The 24,040-nt window shown below is 49.1% G+C and overlaps 1 protein-coding gene across 3 annotated transcripts in view; it reads right to left on the reverse strand.

The window, feature by feature from the left end:
- The window catches only part of UPB1 (beta-ureidopropionase 1), a 62,542-nt gene that overhangs the window by 25,225 nt on the left and 13,277 nt on the right, over nucleotides 1-24,040 (reverse strand). For all 3 annotated transcript variants that reach the window (XM_075897988.1, XM_075897989.1, XM_075897990.1), the window contains one exon: nucleotides 11,534-11,703. In XM_075897988.1, the coding sequence (XP_075754103.1) occupies nucleotides 11,534-11,703 (170 nt within the window). The remainder of the gene's footprint in view (nucleotides 1-11,533; nucleotides 11,704-24,040) is intronic.

The following is a 24,040-nucleotide window of genomic DNA, read 5'->3' on the forward strand; positions in this document are numbered from 1 at the left end:
TTGTACAGAAGGAGAGAGGGCAAAAGGGGGAAGGGACCAAAGGGACAGGGTGGAGGAAAGACAAATGCCAGGGGGCCAAGTGCAGCCAATGAGGAAAAAGGCACAAGGGGAGGTGTCAGTGGGAGGGGAGAAGGGAAGGGCATTGGGGGCTGGAGGAGGAGGTGCTGGATGAAGGCTTGAAAGAAGGGGTGGGCAGGAGGAAGGCCAGGATAGAGCAAGTCATGTGTGAGGGGGCAGAGGGTTGTGAGGAGGTGGGCATCAGGGAAAAAGAGGCCAAAGGTGGTAGGGGCAGTGAGGGAAGGGGGAGTAAGGGAAGGTACAGGTGCCAGGGGATTCTGGAGGTGAAGCAGAAGGGCAGATACCTGCAGGGGAGGGACCAGCAACAGAGGAGAGAGGTGAGGGAGGTGTTAGGAGAGGGGATGAGGAGGGGTAGCTCACATGATCAGAGTGGGGCTACTGAAGGAGTGGGCACATGAGGGAGAGAAGGGCTGGTGGAGGGGGGCAGGTCGCAAGAGGGCTGAGGGCAGTGAGAAGGGCAGGAGTCAGAACAGCAGAGGAGGGTGAGGAGTTGGGAGGCAGCAGGCACCAGGGGAGCTGATGGAACAAGGGGAGGAGACATGGCAGCAGAGGGAAAAGGTAAAGGTTTAAAAATATTTATTAATAATTGGGTGCCACAATGGCACATCCAAACAAGTCACATGAACTCAGTACTGGTGCACAACACAAACTTCATTCTGCTCATGGGAGGAAACTCTTACGCTATGTCTACACTGTTGGTTTCTTGCGCAAGAACATCTTGTGCAAGGGTTCTTGTGCAAGAACACATCCACACTGCCATGTGAGCGCTGTGCTTTTACACAAGAGCATCCATGGCAGTGTGGATGCTCTCTTGCCCAAGAAAGCGCCAATGGCCATTTTAGCCATAGCGGTTTCTTGCGCAAGAAATCCCTGCTAAGCATCTACACTGCCTTCTTGCGCAAGAGAGCTTACACCTGTTAGAAAAGAGCATAGCTCTTGTGCAAGACACCCTCTCTTACCATGCCGTACTGTAAATTTCCTTGCACAAGAGCAGGCGGGCAGTGTGGATGCTCTGTGGGTTCTTGCACAAGAACAGCTGTACTTGCGCAAGAACCTGCGATGTATATAGCCTTAGAGGGAACACTTCCCCCAGCCTCTCTGCCCCTGAGTTAATGTCACACACGTTGGACTAATGCAACTGCAGGATAGTTGCATGTGTGGGGTTTGGTGGGGGCCAGACTAATCCCTGTTGGTAGGAGGATGGTGGGAAAAGCCCTTTGAGAAGGGTGACATGACACCTTTTACTTCTGGTCATGTGTCCATCTTGTCCCGAGCGTGTTACCTCCAGAGGCATGACTAACGGGGGGGGGGGGGGCGGGGAGAGAGGGGCTGTGGCTAACAGGAGGCAGGGGGCGTGGCTAATAGGGCACCTTATATGGTCCTTTGAAAAACGTGTTAAATATTTATGCTAAACCATCTATTCCATCTTCTATTTGACAGTGACACTGATTGGGAGTGTATTTCCCAAACCTGAAGAAGACTGCTGTGCAACTTGAAAACTTGTCCCTCTCTCACCAGGTCAGATTGGTCCAATACAATTTATACAAGACAGTACCTCAGCCAACTTGTTTCTGTGAGGTAACAACATGTCATACTTCCCCTTCTTACCAAGGCTTATGGAAGCCTCTCAGCTATAAGCATGGGGGTATACATGGTTCTCCAGAGCACAACAGGGTTAAAGCTGGAGAACAGCTTCCGAATGTGGCTTCAAATACAGGCAGATTTCCAATTAGCAATTTGAACTGATGAATCAGGCCTGTACACAGGGGGGTGTAAAGGGTATGTGCGTATAACCTCGTCCCCCACCAATGTCCCCCACGTAAGCATGCTCCAACCAGCCAGACAAAGGAGCGGTATACTACCTAAGTCTTCCTCCCCCATGTTCCAGCTGGCCGGAGGAAAGCTGGGGCTGATTTCCCTCCCCATCCTGGCTGAAGCTTGGGGGAGGGAGGCTCAGGCAACATGCTGTTCCTGATTCCCCCCGGCCAGAGCATACTTACTTGGGGGACCTTAGCGGGGGGTGGTGAACTTGCACTCTTGCAGTCCCCATTTACAAAAAAAGCACACACCTCCACATAGAAATTCCTGCGTACAGGCCTGAATATAGTGGGGAAGGGGCAAAGAAAATGGGGCTGTCAACACTTTTTAAAAAATGAATCCCTTTTCCATGACTTACAACTCTTCTGTTCTTTCCTGTCTCATTCAGCAGGGCTCTAGATCCCAGAATACTGCTTACATTTATGTTTACATGGTTTACACAGCAAGAGGTCTCTCCCTTCTCTTTGTTTTTAAAAACAAGATATATTGCTATTATTCTAGACAGACAAGCCCTGTTATGGCAGTGGGAGAGAAAGCAGGGGCCTACAGGGCGTTCAATTAGTTTGGAGAGGATGATTCCTCTTATTAGATTTTCTTCCTTCATGTTCAATTTAAATATTACATTTTAAAAGATCAGTATTTTAAAACAACTCAAAAGAGCTTCCTGTTCCTTGATTACAGTCATATCCTGGGGCTGACACACTCAAAGGTATTGTTTATTCAGCCCAGGAAGTAGTTATTACCTCTAACAGGGAACACTAATGGTCTCAATTCTGTCAGGAACTCTGCCACATTAAGAGGGAAAGTAAATGCTCCTTTGCTTAGTGATGGTTAAAACAAAAGAAACCACTGCCCAAGAACTAGGCTACTGAGCCCCAAACACAGGGTTGGGATACTGATTTGATTGCAGAGTGTGAGGAGGACACAGAGAGGCAGTACAAACAGAGGAGAAGCACACAGAGGCTGCAAGGAAGCCTATCAACTAGCCAGAGAAGCACTTCATTCAGGAAAACAGGATTTTATGTATGCTCTTGGTAAATAAACAAGATGGAATCAAAGAAATACCTGACTCCATCATCAATATAGCTGAACAGAAACAAGTGCTTTGGCCAAAGAGGGAACATTATTACTTCTTAGTGGTACTACATTAGCACCTAGATACCAACCAAAACTGGAGCCACACTATGCTGGACACTCTATAAACTAGCAATCAGCAACCTAGGCCAGGGCCCACTGATGGGGCAGGAGGTAGAGGTTGGGAAAGGGGACAGTTGCCCTGGGGCATGCAATTCACAAGGGGCCAGGGCCCAACAGTGAGAACTAGGAATGTAGACGAGTAGGTGGCAAGCTGTATAGGCCCATGGTGCACAGGCTCCACCAATGTGAGGGCCCTTAGAAGCCAGCTGCACCATTGGCAGCCAAGCCTCTCCTCTCACCCCACTTGACAGCCCCATGCACTACCCCGAGTGTTCCTGCCTGCTGCCTGACTTGAGAGACCTGCCCTGCGTTCTTCCCTGTCTGCAGCCTGTAGCTTTGCTGAGAGTCAGCAGTGGTATCTCAATACAAGCGAACTAGGCGGTTGCCTAGGGCACCAAGATAAATGGCTGTTGAGGACTTTGGAGGCGGGGGTATAGATCACACGTTTTGCCTACGGCACCAGTTGCCGGCAGCTTGTCTAGGGCCGCTCCTGCTGGGGGTGCTCTCCACTGCCTGGCTATAGGGAGCAATCTTGACAACAGGCTGGCTGTTGCATCTGCCGAGGGGAGGAGGCCCATGGCATTCCCCTCCCTACCCCCTGCAGCTCTAAGTGGAAAACTTCTTGCCTGGGTTTTGTTGAGTGTGTGTGGTGCCAGGAGTGGGGAGAGGGTTGGAAGAAAAAAAAGGGGGAGGAGAGGAGAAGAGGGAAATGGGGACCCCATCCCCTCCCAAACCCCAAATCCCTCCTCGGCACCTCAACCCTCTGCCCCAGTCCTGAGTCTCACTCACACCGCACACCTCTCCTCTGCACCTTAGAGCCTGCACCTCAACCCTCTGCCCCATCTCCTTCCACACTGCAAACACCTCGTCTGCACCCTAGAGCCTGCACCTCAACCCTCTGCCCCATCCCCTTCCACACTGTAAACCCTCCTCTGCACCCTAGAGCCTGCACCTCAACCCTCTGCCCCATCCCCTTCCACACTGTAAACCCTCCTCTGCACCCTAGAGCCTGCACCTCAACCCTCTGCCCCATCCCCTTCCACACTGTAAACCCTCCTCTGCACCCTAGAGCCTGCACCTCAACCCTCTACCCCATCCCCACTGCAAACCCTCCTCTGCACCCTACAGCCTGCACCTCAACCCTCTACCCCATCCCCTTCCACACTGCAAACCCTCCTCTGCACCCTACAGCCTGCACCTCAACCCTCTGCCCCATCCCCTTCCACACTGTAAACCCTCCTCTGCACCCTAGAGCCTGCACCTCAACCCTCTGCCCCATCCCCTTCCACACTGTAAACCCTCCTCTGCACCCTAGAGCCTGCACCTCAACCCTCTGCCCCATCCCCTTCCACACTGTAAACCCTCCTCTGAACCCTAGAGCCTGCACCTCAACCCTCTGCCCCCCTTCCACACTGCAAACACCTCGTCTGCACCCTAGAGCCTGCACCTCAACCCTCTACCCCATCCACTTCCACACTGCAAACCCTCCTCTGCACCCTACAGCCTGCACCTCAACCCTTTGCCCCATCCCCTTCCACACTGCAATCACCTCGTCTGCACCCTAGAGCCTGCACCTCAACCCTCTGCCCCACCCCCTTCCACACTGCAAACCTCTCCTCTGAAGCCTAGAGCCTGCACCTCAACCCTCTGCCCCACCCCCTTCCACATTGCAAACACCTCGTCTGCACCCTAGGGCCTGCATCTCAACCCTCTGCCCCACCCCCTTCCACACTGCAAACCTCTCCTCTGAACCTAAGAGCCTGCACCTCAACCCTCTGCCCCACCCCCTTCCACACTGCAAACCTCTCCTCTGAACCTAAGAGCCTGCACCTCAACCCTCTGCCCCATCCCATTCCACACTGCAAACCTCTCCTCTGAACTCTAGAGCCTGCACCTCAACCCTCTGCCCCACCCCCTTCCACACTGCAAACCCTCCTCTGCACCCTAGAGCCTGCACCTCAACCCTCTGCCCCACCCCCTTCCACATTGCAAACACCTCGTCTGCACCCTAGGGCCTGCATCTCAACCCTCTGCCCCACCCCCTTCCACACTGCAAACCTCTCCTCTGAACCTAAGAGCCTGCACCTCAACCCTCTGCCCCATCCCATTCCACACTGCAAACCTCTCCTCTGAACCCTAGAGCCTGCACCTCAACCCTCTGCCCCACCCCCTTCTATACTGCAAACACCTCGTCTGCACCCTAGAGCCTGCATCTCAACCCTTGAATGGGGGCCCCATAAGTTTGGAGAGAAACAAGTTTAGGTCCCCCTGGGGGACGGGCTGGCGGATGTGGGGTAGAGCCTGTCCAGCCCTTTCAGGAACCTGTGGACCATCAGATTGGCAAAGAGGGTTTTTCCCCCTTATCCTGGATGGAAGGCCAAGATGGCCACCAGGTGAACCTTGATGGAGAAGGTAGAGAGATGCTGGAGCCTAAGGTCCCACAGGTAATCTAGGATCAGGGGACTTGGAACCCACCTTGGGTGCACCCCCTTCTGGGAAGCCCAACAGCAGAATCGCTTTCACTTGCCCAGATACGTGGCCCTGGTAGAGGGTTTTCTGCTACCCAGGAGGACCTCCTGGACCTATTTGGAGCAATGGAGCTCCTTTGCTGTTAACCACAGAGCTTCCACTATGTCAGGTGCAGTGATTGCAGGTCCAGGTGGCAGAGCCTGCCCAAGTCCTGGGATATCAGGTCCGAGACCAGTGGGAGGGAAACGGGCCTCTCGCAGGATAGGCTGAGGAGGGTCGAAAACCAATGTTGTCTGGGCCATGCAAGGGCAATTAAAATCAGGGACACCCTGAACCCCCAGACTTTCAGGAGGACCTTGTGAACTAGCGGAAGAGGTGGGAAGGCGTACAACAGGCCTCAAGACCAAAGGAGGAAGAGGGCATCCCCAAGGAATCCTGCCCCTGACCCATGAGGGAGCAGAAATGAGGGCTCTTCTTGTTCTGTCCCGTGGAGAACAGGTCCAGGTGGGGAAACCCGCACATGCGGAAGATGGAGTGGGCTACATCCCAGCGCAGGCACCACCCATGACCCGCAAATGATCTGCTCAGCCTGTCCGCCAAGACGTTCTGTGAGCCTGGGAGATAGGAGGCCATTGGGTGGATGTCCGCCCCGATGCAGAGGTCCCACAGGCAGATCACCTCCAAGCATAGGCGAAGGGCACAGGCCCCGCCCTGCTTGTTTATGTATGTCACCACTGTCGTGTTGTCCGACAGAACGAGGACGGACTTGCCCCTCAGGTGGGGAAGGAAAACCACCCAAGCCAATCGGACTGCCCGGAGCTCCCTGACATTGATATACAGGGAGGTTTCGTCCTCAGACCACATACCCTGCGTGTGGAGGTCTCCTTGGTGAGCTCCCCAGTCCATGTCCAACACATCCATGACCAGTCAGATGGATGGCTCTGGTCTGGAGAATGGAACCCCTGCACAGACCTCTGCCTGGTGGGTCCACCATTCCAATGCAAGGAGAAGGGGACGGGCACTGTCAGCACCATGTCCCAAGAGTGGATGACCAGGTTGTGGACTTGCGATAGCCATATCTGTAGTAGGAGCATGCACAGTCTGGCGTGCTGCACTACATAAATGCAGGTGGCCATGAGGCCTAGCAGATGCATGCAAGTCCGGGCGGTGGTCACCAGAAAGTTCTGGAGCACCGACAGCTGTCTGTATTGTAAGAAACCGGGATCTGAGCAGAGAGCTTTCTGCGCCAGGGAATCTAGGGTGGTGCCCACAAACCCTATTGTCTGGGTAAGAGTTAGGGTCAGTTTGTCCAGATTCAACAGAAGGCTTAAGTCTTCGATGAGACTGCGGACCGTGATGATGTGGGCTCCCCCCTGAGTCTCTGACTCCCCCCTCAGGAGCCAATCGTCTAGGTAGGGGAACAATTGGACATCCCTTTTTCTGAGCTCAGCACCCACCACTGCCATGCATTTGGTGAAGACCTGAGGGGCTGCAGAAATACCAAAGGGGAGGGCCGTGAATTGGTAATGGTCCAAGCCCACGGTAAACTGTAGAAACCTCCAATGGCGGGAGGTAATTGAAATGTGAAAGTATCTTTTAAGTCGAGGGCAGCATACCCGTCTCCGGGGACTAAGGAAGGGATAATGGACGCCAGAGTCACCATTTTGAATTTTGTCTTGACAATGGAGTTTAGAGCTCTGAGGTCCAGAATGGGATGAAGGCCCCCTTTCGCCTTTCGAACCAGAAAGTAACGGGAATAGAATCCCCTATTCCGAAGCTCGGAGGGAACGCATTCTACTACCCCTAGCATGAGGCTATGATTTATTTCCTCCTGTAGTATAGGCTCGTGAGAGGGGTCCCTGAAAAGGGATGGGGTAGGGGATTGGGAAGGAGAGTGCGAGTGGAAAGGATTACATAATCCCTTTTCACTATCTCCATCACCCATTGGTCCGATGTAACAGACTGCCAGGCCTGGAGGAAATGGGATAAACGGTCCCGGAAAGATAGAGAGGAGACTGGTAAGATGCCCTCAAGGGTCCCATCAAAACCTCTGATGGAGCCCTGGGGGCTTGTTAGGGGGCCCCTGGCTATTATTAGGGTCTAGGCACAGCCAGCGCCTGTCATTCCTGCCGTTGCCACTCCTGCTCCTATGGTGGGCGAAGTCGGGGCATGGGCCCTGGGGAGGCACCCTAGGAACATTCCTATTTGAGTAGGTACTCCTCTGGGTAGCAGGAGTGTGCAGGCCCAAGGACTTTAACGTTGCCCTGGTATCCTTGAGACCATGAAGCCTCTGGTCAGTCTGCTCCGAAAAGAGTGAAGGGCACTTGAACGGGAGTTCCTGAATGGTGTTTTGGAGCTCCAGCGGCACCCCAGAACCCTGGAGCCATGAGCTACGGCACAGAACCACCCATAGTGACCATCACTCGAGCAGTGGTGTCCACCATGTCGAGAACCACTTGGAGAGCCGCTCTGGAGATTGCTCTCCCCTCATCGCGAAGAGCTTTGTTCTCAGAGCGGGAGTCCCTGGGAAGCAAGTCCGTAAACTTGTCCATGGACACCCAGGTGTTGTATGTGTAATAGGACAATTGGACTTGCTGGTTGGCAATGCAATATTGGATGCCCCTAACACATAGACCTTCCATCCCAGCAGGTCAGACTCTTTGGCCTCCCTATTCTTAGGGGTGACAGCAAGCTGCCCTTGTCTCTCTCTTTTGATTAACGACTTGCACCACCAATGAGCCCGGGGGAGGGTGAAAGAAGAGATGTTCATTACCCTCTTGAGGGACAAAGTACCTCCTTTCCGCAGGCTTATCCATCGGAGGAATAGAGGCGGGATTTGCCACAAGGCTTTGGAAATTTTGGCCACTGTTTTGTGGACTGGTAAAGCCACTCTATAAGGGGTGTCAGCATGCAGAATGTCAACAATAGGATCCGAGTTGTCAGAAACCTTCTCCGTTTGAACCCCCAAACTTTGGGTCAGGCAGCGAAGAAGGTTCTGAGGGGTTCTAGCATCCATGGAGGGCACAGACGGGGTGGAGCTGGCTAACGCTTCATCCGGGGAGGAGGATGATGACCCCTTTTGGACCTCACCCACAGGACATCCTTGCGATCTGGATTGTCCAAGGTGTCTACGGGTGAAGTGCGGTGCCAGCACAGATGCCAAAGGAGTTGCGGTGCGCCGAGACATGGACTCTGGCTTGTCGTGGTGCCGAGGCAGTGGAGGAGGCATGGCCGCATGGGAGGCCTGCACGGAGATAGGTGCCGATGGGCCCTGGGGCAGTGACGGTGCTGGGCGATGTTGCTGCACCAAGTCCAGTGCCATGTCTTTGGCCGGTAGCAGGGTAGCCTGTGCCTCGATGGCCAGTGCCGCATGCAGTGCCGTCGGGGCCGGGCGATGTCTGCCCTCATGCACCATGACTTCGGTCGCCCCGGGGGGCGATCGGTGCCAAGAGTCCTTGTGCCGCCTAGGGGGTGCCAGAGTCGGAGGAGGAGGGAAGAGGAAGGACTCAATTAAAACCCTCACTGCCTCTAAAGCCTCCGGTGTAGATGGCTCAGGGAAGTCCTCCTGAGGGCTGACGTCCCCTCGCTGGGAGACAGGCCCACCCGATCTAGAAGGCTCAGGCTCCGGGTTCGTCGACACCATATGCTCTACTGGAGGGTGCATGGAGGATACATGCCTAGGTGGGGATCAATCCCTGTTAGGCCGCCGCCTCTTCTGAGGCACCGACGATTGAGAACGGTGCCGGGGCCCCTGTGGTGCCAGAGAGGCACGGTGTGCGGAATTGTCGCACACCGGGGCCAGTGCACTCCAAGAGGTCGGTGCTGAGTCCAGTGCTGGTTGGAGCGCTACTTCCATGAGGAGGATCTTAAGGTGTGACTCCCTCTCGTGTTTTGTCCAGGGCTTGAAGGCCTTACAGATTTTACACACCTCTGTAAGGTGTGCTTCTTCCAGGCACTTTAAGCATGACAAGTGTAGGTCACCCCACGGCACAGGCCTATTACACTTTTTACAGGGCTTAAAGCCTTGCGGGCTGGGCATGCCCTGCCACGGGCGCATGGCATGCCGCGACGGGGAACAATCAACAGAAAATAACAAAAGAGTCTTTAACTTAAATTGCAGACACTTAGCTGAAGATCAACTAGAGATTGAAGAAAAACAATGAAGACAATGATCACGTTGAGGAGCTGAGGGTTGTTCCAACGGCCATCATGGTGGTAAGAAGGAACTGAGTGGGTGAGGGAGCCAGCAGGGGTATATATGGGCCGGTATACCAGCGCCACTCCAGGGGGCTCCCTGCTGGCCCTAAGGGTACTGCTGCGGGAAAAACTTCCGATGATGCGTGCATGCTGCACACACACACCTATATTGGAATGCACATGAGCAATCACTCAAAAAAGAATGAGAACCTACTAATCCTCCAAGTGTAATCAACATAATTGATGCATAATCAACACATCAGACAACACTGGTTACTAGAGAAAAGTGTATATCCTACAGAACTGAATTTCTTTTCAGATTCCACTGTCATTTGGATAAATGAAAAAGTACATGTACTATACTAGGATCATCTTGACACCTTTGACACATTCTCGAAAACTGGACCTCAGCTAATAGATGCACTTATGTTGGCAGACCAGGTGCCAGTTTATGCCAACATCCCACCAGCCCTCACTGAATGCTTACAAATTAAGAACTGAAAGACAGGCCAATTCATTTGTGTAGCCAATTCACAGATCAAAAAGACTGCTAAATGTGTGAGAGTGAATTAGATGTTTAAACATAAAAAAAATAGGATGTTACATGTGCTGTTTCAACTTACCTGTATCCCATTGTAATAGCAAAGATTTACATTGTCTATACTGAGATAACTAAATAAGCCACCGACCTCAGAAAGAATCATTATGGAATGCAAATGAAGAACTTTAGCAGAAAAGTGCTCTTTTCAGAGCACTTCCTATAAGAGGAAGCTAGAAATAAGGATTCACATCACATCATCAGAGGCATGTAGATTAGGCTACCCGGCATAGGGAAATGAAGCCGCGATTTAAAAAATCGCGGCTTCATTTAAATTAAAATGGCTACTGCGCTCTGCCGACCAGCTGATGATCAGCTGTTTGTTGGCAGATCGGGGCAGTCTAGACGCATGGGGGTCAACAAGGAAGCCTTTGTTGACTGGCGCAGGTAAACCTGGTTTCATGAGGCATATCTGCGCCAGTTGACAAAGGCTTCCTTGTCAACCGTGACACGTCTAGACTGCCCCAATCTGCCGACAAACAGCTGATCATCAGCTGGTCGGCAGAGTGCGGCAGCCATTTTAATTTAAATAAAGCCGCGATTATTTAAATCACGGCTTCATTTCCCTATGCCCAGTAGCCTAATCTACATACCTCTGACGACAGAGGCATGTAGTCTAGACATACCCTATATAACTCTTTATTTTATTTTCTTAGATAATAAGCCTTTAGTTCATTTACTCTTGAATTGGTTACCAGCATTGTCTTCGATATAAGATAAGATCTAAGGTACCCACTAATTGGGGGATAAGTGATGGTTCTCTTGGGACTGGGAGCAACCTGAATATGATGTGATTTTGGAGTGACATTTTATCAAAAACTCCAATTTGTCAGGGTGGCAAGATAGACTGGAAATCCTAAGAGGATTGTCTATGGCTCCATGGTAGGACTAGTAAAATGATTCAGGAGTTCACATTTGTTACTGGCTTGGTGAAATCTAATTATAGAACATACCACTATGTCTGCCCTGCTTTTTATGGTCTGCCCTGATGTAGCCATTCCACATTGATATCACCAAAAAAAAAAAAAAAAAAAAAAAAAAAAAAAAGTGTAATTTGAACTATTAAGAAAAAATACATGTTTTCCTCCTTCTGGAAACATGGGACACACGGGTATTTCATTCCACAATACATCTCATCCCAAGAAATGGACAGACCACAAGTTGTCTGTATTTTACCTGAGCTCTCCAGTAGTGGCTGAAGGGTTAAAGATAATCTCTGCTCCATTTAGACTGTACATGAGCCAGTTGAGGGGATGATGGCGCCCAAAACAGATATTCACAGCAATCCTTCCAAACTGAGTCTGGAACACAGGATGCCCTGTGTTGCCCTCCATATAGTAAGTAGACTAGGAAAAAAACACAAGCAGGTATCTTCAGGCACTGTCTCCATGTTTATCCATCCTTCAGAACCAGAACCTATAACCAGCCTTTAAAATTCATTAGATTTCTGGGGCCCAACAGTATGTTGTCAGCCCCTCAGCCACTACATATCTGCACTGTATGTACAGATCCAACAGAAATGGCTGTCTTGAGGGACAGAGATCAAACCCTAGACCATTTTTACTTCTCTTTACTCACTGTTTGACAAAAGGGCTGTGCCACATGGCTTTTTCACATACTCCTATAGCAATATGACATTCTCCATAGACTTTTTGACCTTATTGCCCCACCCACCATGCCAAAATGGTAAAAGCAAAAATTATAGCTGCTGCAATTGAAGGCAAGGGAGATGAGTTATGATGGTACAAAGAAGGAAGAGTACTCAGAATGGAGAGTTGGATAAAAGTCACATGAGCTTCCTTTCCCACTGGCTCACGTTACATTGCCATCAATGCCAACAGGAAGTAAAAACACTCAACTTTGTTTGGTTCAACAGACAAGTAAGTAGGAGGTCATGCACTTGATAGCTTCTGCAGGCCAAGTTTATTGTACACAAGGAACCCCTTGCATTTTCTCCATTCTACCCCGCAAGCTCCCTGAGTGCCATGGTCCCATCCTCAATATTTCAGGAACTCTTTGGACCAGACTGAAGAAGTTCTGTGAAGCATGAAAGATCTTGCAAATAAGGTTTCATCCTACAAAACAGCTAATATCACATCTAGTTCTTGCAACTTCTGACTCAAAAGAGAACTCTACCAAATAGCAAAGATCTGGCCTTAATGCAATACAATTTACCATGTATTAATTAGTCACAAAGGAATTAAAAAATCATTAAGTTCAGAGTTATAGATATCTACAACACTAAAAAAATTCGGTTAAAAATCTTTTTTTTCTTACCTTAAACCATTAACACCTATATAAACTTGTTTGAAATGTAATCATGCAAATGAACTGGTGCACACATGCACCATGTGCAGTCTGCTTCCCCTTAAGTCCTTTCCAAGAGAACTCTAATGGTACTAAAAGAAGTCCCCCCTCCCTTAACTGCCTAAGATAACAGCCGCTTTTGCGCAAAATCTTGCCATCTGTCTACACTAGCAGCCTGAATTTGCGCAAGAGCACTGACGTTCTAATGTAAGAATTCAATGCTTCTTGCGCAAATACTTTGACGCTCCCACTCAGGGATAAGCCCTCTTGTGCAAGAATACTTGTGCAAGAGGGCCAGAGTAGACAGGCACCTTAATTTTTTGTGCAAGAAAGCCCAATGGCTAAAATGGCCATCTGAGCTTTCTTGCACAAAAGCGCGTCTATACTGGGCACGGATGCTTTCGCGGAAAAGCACTTTTTGCGCAAAAGCATCCGTGCCAATCTAGACGCTCTTTTGCAGAAATACTTTTAATGGAAAAAATTTTCCGTTAAAAGTATTTCCGCAAAATCATGACAGTCTAGACGCAGCCGTAGACTGTAGCAGTCCTGTTTCCTGCAGCCAGGGAGGAAGCTCTCCCTATGAACTATGAACAGTTTAAAAGTGTCTCGATTCCTCCAGAGAGAGGTTGTCACCTATCTATGGAGACAGGCTAACACATGACTACATGTTTTGTTAGTCTTTAAGGTGCTGCTAGACTATTTGTTATTCTTTAAAGTGTTTACAGAAAGCTGGATGTTGTGAAGAGAATCTAAAAAAGTGGGCCTTCTTAAATCCAGATCCAGGGAATGGAATGCCCTAGGGAAAAATCAGACATGCATATAGTGTGCTTAATTTTTTTTTAAGATAAGGACTTAAGAGAAAACTCTGGTTCTAAATAAATAAAATTTTATTTAAGGATGTAGCTTGATCACTGCATTTGCCACTATCATTATATTGAGCTGGAACAGAACTACATGGTCCGTGCCTATCTGAGATAATCATGGGTAGCATCAAAGGACAGTAATCTCCGGCCTGGTCTGAGAATAAAGGAATCACATGATTTAACCACAAATTTGACCGTAAGAGCCACTCATTACCAGCTATCCAAAAGCCCTCTGCTCTGTAAACTCCTGTCAGCCCTAACACACTCACTATATTTAACATCTTCAGAGGGGCAGCCGTGTTTGTTTATAACAGGAAAATCTTTAAAAACAACAAATAGTCTAGTAGTACCTTAAAGACTAACAACACATATAGATAGTTGCTCTTGCAGTATTCATATGTAAAGAGTGTAATGTGAATTATCAAATGAAAGCTGGTGAGATGCCAATCATTAATGTCACCATATGATGTATGTTAAAACGATGTGAAGAGTCATGTGTGTGCTGGAAACATGTCCCTAAAATGCTTTGGGATAGAGTTTATCAAGCAAGTTTATCCTCAAAAAAGGAATGTTGATTTGCCTGTATACATAATGTACATGATGCACAGTGATACCAGAAGCAATAAACATTTCATTTGCATCTGAGGTAAACACTAGTTATCAAATAAGAAAACAGCATGCTGCCAGTCCATCAGAGGGAATACAGTCTGAACCACAAGTAAGCATCTTCATTCTGGAAACAGAATGTAATGAACTTGTGTAATATAAAAAACAGCAAACAGGCATCGAGGGAATACAGATGTCAACACTCTTTGCATCTATGTAAAGCCAGTCCCAAATATGTGGGCTGGTAATTCAAACCAGCTGAGGTGAGCAAACTGCTTTAGACAAAGGTTGGAACCTACAGAGGTTATATTAATCTCTCAGAAGCCTGTTATACTTTTGTTTTCTTTGTAACCATTTTCTGCTCTGCTTGGTATCACTTTAATCTGTTTTAATTAATAAAATTCATGGACAGTCCATGACCAAAGGTCACAATATGACAGAGGTCTATAAAATCATGAATGGTGCGGAGAAAGTAAATACAGAAGTATTATTTACCTCTTACTTACATAACACACAAACTAGGGTTCAACACGATAAAATTAATAGGCAGCAGGTTTAAAACAACTGTAAGGAAGTATTTCTTCACACATGCACAATGAATTTGTGGAATTCATTGCCAGGGGATGCTGTGAAGATAAAAAATGTAACTGGGTTCAAAAAAGCATTAGATAAGTTGCTGTATGATAGTTCCATCAATGGCTATTAGCCCAGATCAGTAGGAATACAACCTAATGCTCCAGACAACCTAAAACTCTGACTGCCAGAAGCCAAGAGTGGAAAATCTGGGATATTTTTCCCAAATTCCTCTTCAAGCTCTAGTACTAGCCACTAGAGCTGTGTCTAGATTACATTCCTTTTCTCAAAAAATGGATGTAAATTAGACACTTCGAAATTGCAAATGAAGCTGGGATTTAAATTTCCCGCACTTCATTTGCATAATGGTGGCTGTGTTTTTTTTTCGAAACTGGGCTTTTTGAAAGAAAAATGGCCATTTAGACGGGGATCGTTCGAAAATAAAACTTTTTTTTAAAAGATCCTGTACTTCCTCAGGGTATTATTTTTGATCAATTCCTATCTAAACAGCTGTTTTTCTTTCGAAAAGCCCCATTTTGAAAAAAACCACAGCCACCATTATGCAAATGAAGCACAGGAAATTTAAATACCGGCTTCATTTGCAATTTTGAAGTGTTTAATTTATATCCCTTTTTTGAGAAAGTGTAGTTTAGAGACAGTCTAACAGAGACAGGAAACTGGATTAGATGAACTGTTGGTCTGACTCAACATGGCAGTTATGTTTTAATAAATAATAATATTTCAAAACAGTTCTGCCTATGTTATAACTTTTTAATTTATTTTTATTTCTCAGTCCACAGTTTTTTCCACTAACATAAGAGAAGAAAAGCTTGTTATTGCTTGGGGGAATTCATCTGCTCTTGCTCTTTATTCCTCACTAGAGGTCATAATCATCTCCACAGCAACTAACTGATGCCTCAAGGAGGATTGATTTTTGTTTATTTATACACCCTCCTACACACAGCTGAAAAGGTTAGAAACCAATCCTTCTCCCCTTTACATTTAGCTCTCATTGATTCACCATGGATGATTACAAGCTGGCATCTTTCCCAGCTTTCTCTACATATAGACAATCCTCCCAATCTGAGAAGTCTAACTCACGGCCCTGGTTCTGTTTTTTCCCCTTTATTGTAGTTTTCTCTGTTAATAAAGATCAAATCATCCTTCCCCCCCCTTGTGTGAGCTGTTCAGCCTTCAACCAAGGTCTGTCTCTCTCTCTTTTCATAGAGCCATGCCCACCTCTTTTATATCTAGGCAAGGTAACATGTTACCAGTAGAAAATGTAACCTCTTCCAAGCAGGATCAACACCTGCTAACAGAGTGATGTATTTTAGGCAAACACTACTGGATATTATAGTGAAACATATACAGTAGGAATTGTCAAAACGGTTAAATAAGTTAATAGATTGTTTTAATGCTTCTCCTGCCATTCATGATCACATAGACCACCTCTCACTGGTGATCACATTACATCCCTGTGGCAACTGTTGAAACTGCATACACACAAAAGTGAAAGTACTTATACACAGAACCCTATGCAGATACCAAAATGTGTATCCGCATCCATATCTGCAGAAATAAGCCATGGATATAAAGCAGATATCTACAGATTTCCAGGGCTCTACTTATCTATAGTTTAGCTACCTTTCATTGCAATTTCCCAACTGGAAATGAAACATGCATCTAGCTAATTCGGCACAGACTATAGAGACATCTGCAACACAGGGTTCTAGGTCCTTATCAAGGTTCTCTCTAAGATGCGTGGCAGCACAGCCCCACAGCTGCTTACTGAGCCCCATGCTCAGGCTCAAGGCTACCATGCATGGAGCTGCCTGGCTGGAGGAGGGGCACTTCTATCTCCGCTACAGCAGCAGTACCTGTAAACAGAAAAGGTTACTTACCTCATAACTGTTGTTAGAATCATAGAATCATAGAACTGGAAGAGACCTCAGAAAGTCATCAAGTCCAGCCCCCTGCTCTAGGCAGGACCAATTCTAGCTAAATCAACCCAGCCAGGGCTTTGTCAAGCCGAGACTTAAACACCTCTAGGGATGGAGACTCCACTACTTCCCTAGGTAAACCATTCCAGTGCTTCCCCACCCTCCTAGTGAAATAGTTTTTCCTAATATCCAACCTGGACCTCTCCCACCACAACTTGAGACCATTGCTCCTTGTTCTGCCATCTGTCACTAATGAGAACAGCCTCTCTCCATCCTCTTTGGAACCTCCCTTCAGGAAGTTGAAGGCTGCTATCAAATCCCCCCTCACTCTTCACTTCTGCAGACTAAACAGACCCAAGTCCCTCAGCCTCTCCTCATAAGTCATATGCTCCAGCCCCCTAATCATTTTGGTTGCCCTCTGCTGGACCCTCTCCAATGCGTCCACATCCTTTTTATAGTGGGGGGCTGTTCTTCAAGATGTGTTGTTCATGTCCATTCCAGATAGGTGTGTGCACGCCGCATGCATGGATTCGGGAGCTTTTTCGCCTTAGTAGTATCCGGTGGGCCAGCCAGGGAGCCCCCTGGAGTGGCACCGTTATACTGGTGCATATATACACTGCTGGCCCTCCACCCCCTCAGTTCCTTCTTGCCAGATACTTCTGATGAGGGAAGGCAAGTGGGATTTGGAATGGACATGAACAACACATCTTGAAGAACAACAGTTACAAGGTAAGTAACCCTTTTTTCTTTGAGTGCTTGCTCATATCCATTCCAGTTAGGTGGACTCCCAAACAATGCCTCAGGAGGTGGGGTCGGAAACCTAATCTGCAAGGGACTGCAACACAGCCCTGCCAACTGCTGCATCATCCCTAGCCTGCTAAGCAATAGCGTAATGGGTTGTAAATGTGTGAATGGAGGACCATGTGGCTGCTCTACAAATCTTGAGAATGGACATCTGTGCTACAAACACCATTGACGAGGCCTGTAACCTCATGGAATGAGCCGTGAGTGGGGGTGCCTCTCACCCCACCATCTCATAACAGGTGATCCACGAGGACAAGCATTGGGCCGATACAGGAAGATCCCTCATCTTCTCTGTTATAGAAATAAAGAGTTGTGGTGACCTTCTAAATTCTCTTGTCCTATTGAAGTAGAATGCTAAGGCCCTCCTCACGTCTATGGAGTCAGGGATTGCTCTCTTGAAGTTGCATGCGGCTTGGGGAAGAAAACTAGGAGATAGATATCCTGAGACATGTGAAAATATGACACTACTTTGGGTAGGAATGATGGGTGGGGCCGAAGCCTAACCCTGTCCTTGAAGATTACGTATAAAAGGGCTCGGAAGTGAGGTCCCTGAGCTCTGACACTCTCCTGGCTGAAGTGATGGCCACTAAGAACACTAACTTCCACGAAAGGTGTTTCAAGGAGCAGGTGGCCATGGATTTGAACGGGGGGCTCATGAGCCTCGTAAGGACCCACTTGCGTCAGGGCTGTCTTATATATGGGTAAAGCCTATCTATACCCTTGAGGAATCGCTTAACTAGCACATTCACAAACACTGATCTGCCCCCTTCACCCAGGTGGAACGCTGCAATGGCGGCTAGGTGGATCCGAAGGGATGAGGTTGATAAGCCTTGCTGTCGAAAGTGAAGGAGATATTCCAGAATGAGGGGAATAGGGGCACTCAGTAGGTCAACTCCTGCCCCATTTACACATAGTGAGAAACGCTTCCATTTGGCCTTGTCCATCTTATGCCGCCCTTATCGAGGGTTTTCTGCTCTCTATCAGAGCCCTCCTGATCGCATTCAAACAGAGTTGTTCTTGACCCGCTAACCATAAAAGTTCCACGCTGCCTGGTAGAGGGATGGCAGGTTTGAGTGGCACAGCCTCCCCTCTCCCAGGTCCTGAGTGATCAGGTTCACGATTGGCGGCAAGGGACTCCTCCACCACCAGATCCAGGAGCATGGCATACCAGTGTTGGCGTTACCATCAGGAGTACCTTGTGCAGTAGGGGGAAGGATGGGAACTCATAAAGGAGGTGCTTGGGCCACCATACTAGCAGGGCGTCCTCTAGTGACTCCATTCCTTGCCCCAGGTATGAGCGGTAGCTCGGGCACTTGGAATTTCCCTGGGAAGTGAACAGGTCGAGAAGGGGATAACCCCACCTCTGGGACAACCTCCAAGACGTCCTCTCTGATGGATCATTCGTGGGCCTTGAATGATCTGCTGAGACTGTCTGCTAGAACATTCCAATTCCCCAGGAGGTAGGACGCCTCCAGGTGAATCCCGTGCACAATACACAAGTCCCACAGGAGGAAAGCCTCCTTGCAGAAGGGAGAAGAACAAGCTCCACCCTGTTTGTTGATATAATGCATGGCTGTAGTATTATCCATTAGTACTGACACTACCGTTCCCTCCAGGTGGGGCAAGAACACTAGGCAGGCCAGCCTGATTGCCCTGAGCTCTTTGACATTTATATGCGTAGCACACCTTCGCTGAAGAACCACATACCTTGAGTTCTGAGGTTCAGTAGGTGGGCTCCCCATCCGGTATCTGACGCGTCTGTCACCAGCTGCACTGACAGGGTGCGCCTGGCAAATGGGGACTCCATGACTCACAACCCACTCTTGCAACCACCAGTCTAGAGACCGGAGAACATCGTCCAGCACCGTGAGGACAGCATCCAGTCGTCTGGGTTGTGGGCTGAAGCCAGCCAAGCTTGAAGGTGCCGCAAGTGCAGCCTGGCATGTTGTACCACAAAGGTACAGGCCGCCATGTGACCTAAGAGTCTTATACAGGTGCAGGCCATCGTGAGAGGCGCAGCTCTGAGACCCTCTATTATCGCTCTGATGGCCAGGAACCTGGGAAGGGATGCCCTCACTACTGTAGAGTACAGGTGCGCCCCAACAAAGTCTATCGTTTGGGTGGGGTTGAGCATGGATTTCTCCTGGTTTACAAGGAGACCCAGTTTGTGAAAAAGGGTCCTGATGAAGTCTATGTGCCTTAGGAACTGATCTCTGGATGACCCTTTGATCAGCCAGCTGTCAAGGTAAGGGAACATCTGGATCCAGTGCTGCCTCAGGAATGCAGTTACAGCAACCATACATTTGGTAAAGATCCTCGGAGCCATGGAAAAGCTGAACAGTAGGACTATGAACTGGAAATAGTGCCTGCCTACTAAGAACCTAAGGAATTTCGTGTGGACCGGGATTATCAATATCTGAAAATATGCATCCTTCAGGTCGAGGGAAGAGTACCAGTCTCCTTTCTCTAGGGACAGGATGATGGAGGCAAGGGTGACCATTTTGAACCTTGCATTCTTCACAAACGAGTTTAGATTCCTTAGGTCCAGAATAGGACGAAGACCTCCCTTGGACTTGGGAATAAGGAAGTAACAGGAGTAAAAGCCCCTCCCCTCAAGACCCATTGGAATGGGCTCAACTGCCCCTAATGTCAGGAGGGCAGATACCTCCTGCTTCAGCAATAACTCATGAGAGGGGTCCCTGAAGAAGGATGGGGAGGAAGGGAGGGTGGATGGGACAGGAAAGGGATAGCATATCCTTTTTCCACCAGATTGAGTAAACAATGATCCGAAGTAATCTCAGACCAGGCAAGGAAGAAATGGGAGAGCCCGGACCCAAAGGGTTGGGTTATAATGGAGGCTGGAACACTGTCCTCAAGCTTATTTTCAAAATGACGCCTTCGGCTGTTGGTTAGGGGGCTGAGTTGATTCCCTTTCTGAGTCAGACCTAGACTCCCTATGCCTATTCCTATTGTTGCTACCATTGTAACTATGGCCCCTCCTGCTATCTCAGTCAGGCTTAAATGACTGTTAGAAAGTTTTTGGAGCGACTCTAGGGTGCAGGGGCCTTTGCTGAGGGTCCAGGGTATGGATTCCCAGTGATTTCAGTGTTGCTCTGGAGTCCTTCAAGCTATGCAACCCTGAGTCAGTTTGTTCAGAAAATAACCCAGTGCCCTCAAAAGGCAGGTCTTGTAAAGTGTTTTGGACTTCAGGTAGGATCCCCATCACCTGAAGCCAAGCACTGTGCCTCATGACCACCACGTAGCCTTAGTGCAGGCCATGGAGTCAGCTGCGTCCAATGCATCCTGAAAAGCCGAATGTGAGACCACCCTGCCTTCATCTAACAAGGCCCCAAACTCATCTCTTCTCTTAAGAGAGACTCCTTGAATTTGTCTATTGTAGACAGCATATTATAGGTGTAACTGCTTAACATGACTTGTTAGTTCACGATACAGAGCTGGAGCTCCCCTGTTGCTAGGTCTTTCTGCCCCAAAGATCCAATTTCTTTGGTTTCCTGCTCTTGGGAATGGGCCCCAGGGGTCCTTGCTCTCTTTCTGACCTGCCGCTTGGACTACCAGCAAGCCTGGTAGTGGATGGGAGTATAGATGTTCATGTCCAGCCTGAAGGATGAAATAGTACCTCACTACCTCCTTCTGGGTGGGTGCAGTGGAGGAAGGAGCATGCCACAGAGTCTTGGCTAGCTTGGATACAGTCTTATTAAGTAGTAGTGTGACCTTGGCTGGAGTGTCTACTGTCAGAACGTCTACCATGGGGTCCAGGTCCTCAGACACCTCCTTCGCCTGTACCCCTAAGTTTGCTGCCAGCCGGCGGAGCAGGTTCTGGTGCACCCTGGCATCCATGGCTGGCATAGAAGGGGCTGGGTTGGCAAATGCTTTGTCTAGTGAAGACAAGAACTCCCTCAGCGGAGGGAGTGCCCGTTGTTGCTCTATGGCTTGGGGCGGTGGAACCGGCAGGCCACAGGGTGGCACTCCACACCCTGCTCTTCTGCGCCCGGTCTGGTTGCCTCTCTGTAAGAGGAATGTCCTGCCTCTGAAATAGGTGCCCTGGTCAAACGGGTTGCAGAGGGAGTGCTCCTGGACTCAGCCGTCACAGAGGAGTGCCTGGATGGCTGTGGCACCTGGGCCTATTGGTATGTACAGGGAATGCAAAAGGGACACTGCTGGTGAGGCTGCCATTGTGGAGTGAGTAGTCAGGCTCAGTTGGCACAAATGGTATCTAGACCAAGACCAGTGCCATGACCTGGATCTATAGGATGAGATCCAGGAACATGCTGAGTCAACGTCTGACTCTGAGAAGTCTGAGGCCGACCAGGGCGGTGCCAGTGACAGCACCGGGGATCAACGAGATGACATGTGTCTGGCTATCGCTATTGGCTTCTCTCTATGAGTCGGTGCCAGTACCAGGACCAGCAGTGCTGGTGGCGGCATTGGGTCTGGGTATTGACCCTGCATCATTGGTACTGCAGAATAGGTTAGCTCCATCATAGTTGGTACCAGGGTGTGCGGTGCCACAGGAGGCGATGCTGATGTCAGCAGTGTCCTTGAGTCCGACAGGCCCAGTTCCGGTGGTACAGGTGGTCCCTTGGTTATAGGTAACGTGGGCTGGTACAGTACCAGAATTGGTACTGGTATCGGCATCAGAGTTGGTGCAGGCCCCAAGCCCGGGGTATGGCCCGGAAATCTTGGTTGCACTGGACTCTGATGCCAAAGGGGGAGTGTTGGTGATCGTCATCCATAATCACGACTGACTCCAGAGATGAGGTGAGCTCCATAAGCTCATGTGCTCCATCAAAGTTCTGGCATCAAGGGATGCTGAACTGCCTCAATATTTGCCTCCAGTACAGAGCTCTCTGCATGTGCCATGGTGAACCGGTGCTGTCGGGATCTGGAAGCCTGCTGGCGAGCACCATTGGCTGGATGCCCATCTTTGTGGTACACCTTAAGGCCATCTCTCGTTGGGGATCTCCTCCTATGTTGCCTCATCCTTGAGTGCGCCAGGGATTGAGACCAGTGCCTTGACGATGAGGATTTCGCCAATGCCACATGCTTCGGTGCCGCAGACGGTTCTCTAATAGAAGCCGGTGCACCGTGTACACTCAGTGCCGCTTCTGGTGCCACCAGTTGAAGTACAGACTCCATTAAGAGAAGCTTCTGCCGGGAATTATGCTCCCACTTTGTCCTCGGCTTGAAGCTCCTGCAGTTTTGGCAGCTGTTGGCGCGGTAGCCTTCTCCTAGGCACTTTAGACAGGAGTCATGTGGATCACCGGAGGGCATAGGTTTGGAGCACCTTACACATGGTTTGAAGCCCTGAGACCCAGGCATCCCCTCCCCAGGAGAGCAGATAAGCGGAGAAGACTCCCCGATAAGAACAATAAACCTAACAACTGTCTACACTAGAAACTATCTAACTTCAAACACTTAACTATGAACTGTAAAGCACTAAGGGATAGATTGACTATGAAGTGCTCCAGCTACCATCACTGGTGGTAAGAAGGAACTGAGGGGGTGGAGGGCCAGCAGGGATATATATGCACCAGTACACTGGCACCACTCCAGGGGGGTCCTTGGCTGGCCTGACGAATACTGCTAAGAGAAAAATCTCCAGAATCTGTACACGCAGCGCGTGCACACCTATCTGGAATGGACATGAGCAAGCACTCGAAGAAGAAACAAAAGCTTTGTTGCTCAATTGCCTGTCTAGACAAAGCCTGAGGGAGGCAGGGGATGAAGCCCAATGCTTTAGGTGTGCCTAAGTTAAGCAGAATCCATAGACTCATAGACTTTAAGGTCAGAAGGGACCATTATGATCATCTAGTCTGACCCCCTGCCAATCTACCCTGGAGGAAAATTCCTTCCCGACCCCAAATATGGCGATCAGCTAAACCCTGATCATGTGGGCAAGTTACTCACCAGCCAGACACCCAGAAAGTTCTCTATAGTAACTCCTATCATCCCTCCATTGATCTATTTCCCACTAATAATGAATGGTCAATTAGTTACCAAGATCATGTTATTTCACCCAACCATCCCCTTATCATAGAATCATAGAACTGGAAGAGACCTCAGAAGGTCGTCAAGTCCAGCCCCCCGCTCTAGGCAGGACCAATCCCATCTAAATCAACCCGGCCAGGGCTTTGTCAAGCCGAGACTTAAACACCTCTAGGGATGGAGACTCCACTACTTCCCTCCTCTCCAATGCGTCCACATCCTTTTTGTAGTGGGGGGCCCAGAACTGGACACAATACTCCAGATGTGGCCTCACCAATGCCGAATAAAGGGGAATAATGACATCTCTGGATCTGCTGGCAATGCTCCTCTTAATGCACCCTAATATGCCATTAGCCTTCTTGGCTACAAGGGCACACTGTTGACTCATATCCAGCTTCTCATCCACTGTAACCCCCAGGTCCTTTTCTGCAGAACTACTACTTAACTGGTTGGTCCCCAGCTTGTAACTATGCTTGGGATTCTTCCGTCCCAAGTGCAGGACTCTACATTTGTCCTTGTTGAACCTCAACAGATTTCTTGTGGCCCAATCCTCCAATTTGTCTAAGTCACTCTGGACCCTATCT

The sequence above is a fragment of the Pelodiscus sinensis genome, chromosome 15, assembly GCF_049634645.1.
Source record: "Pelodiscus sinensis isolate JC-2024 chromosome 15, ASM4963464v1, whole genome shotgun sequence".
Taxonomy (NCBI): Eukaryota; Metazoa; Chordata; order Testudines; family Trionychidae; genus Pelodiscus; species Pelodiscus sinensis.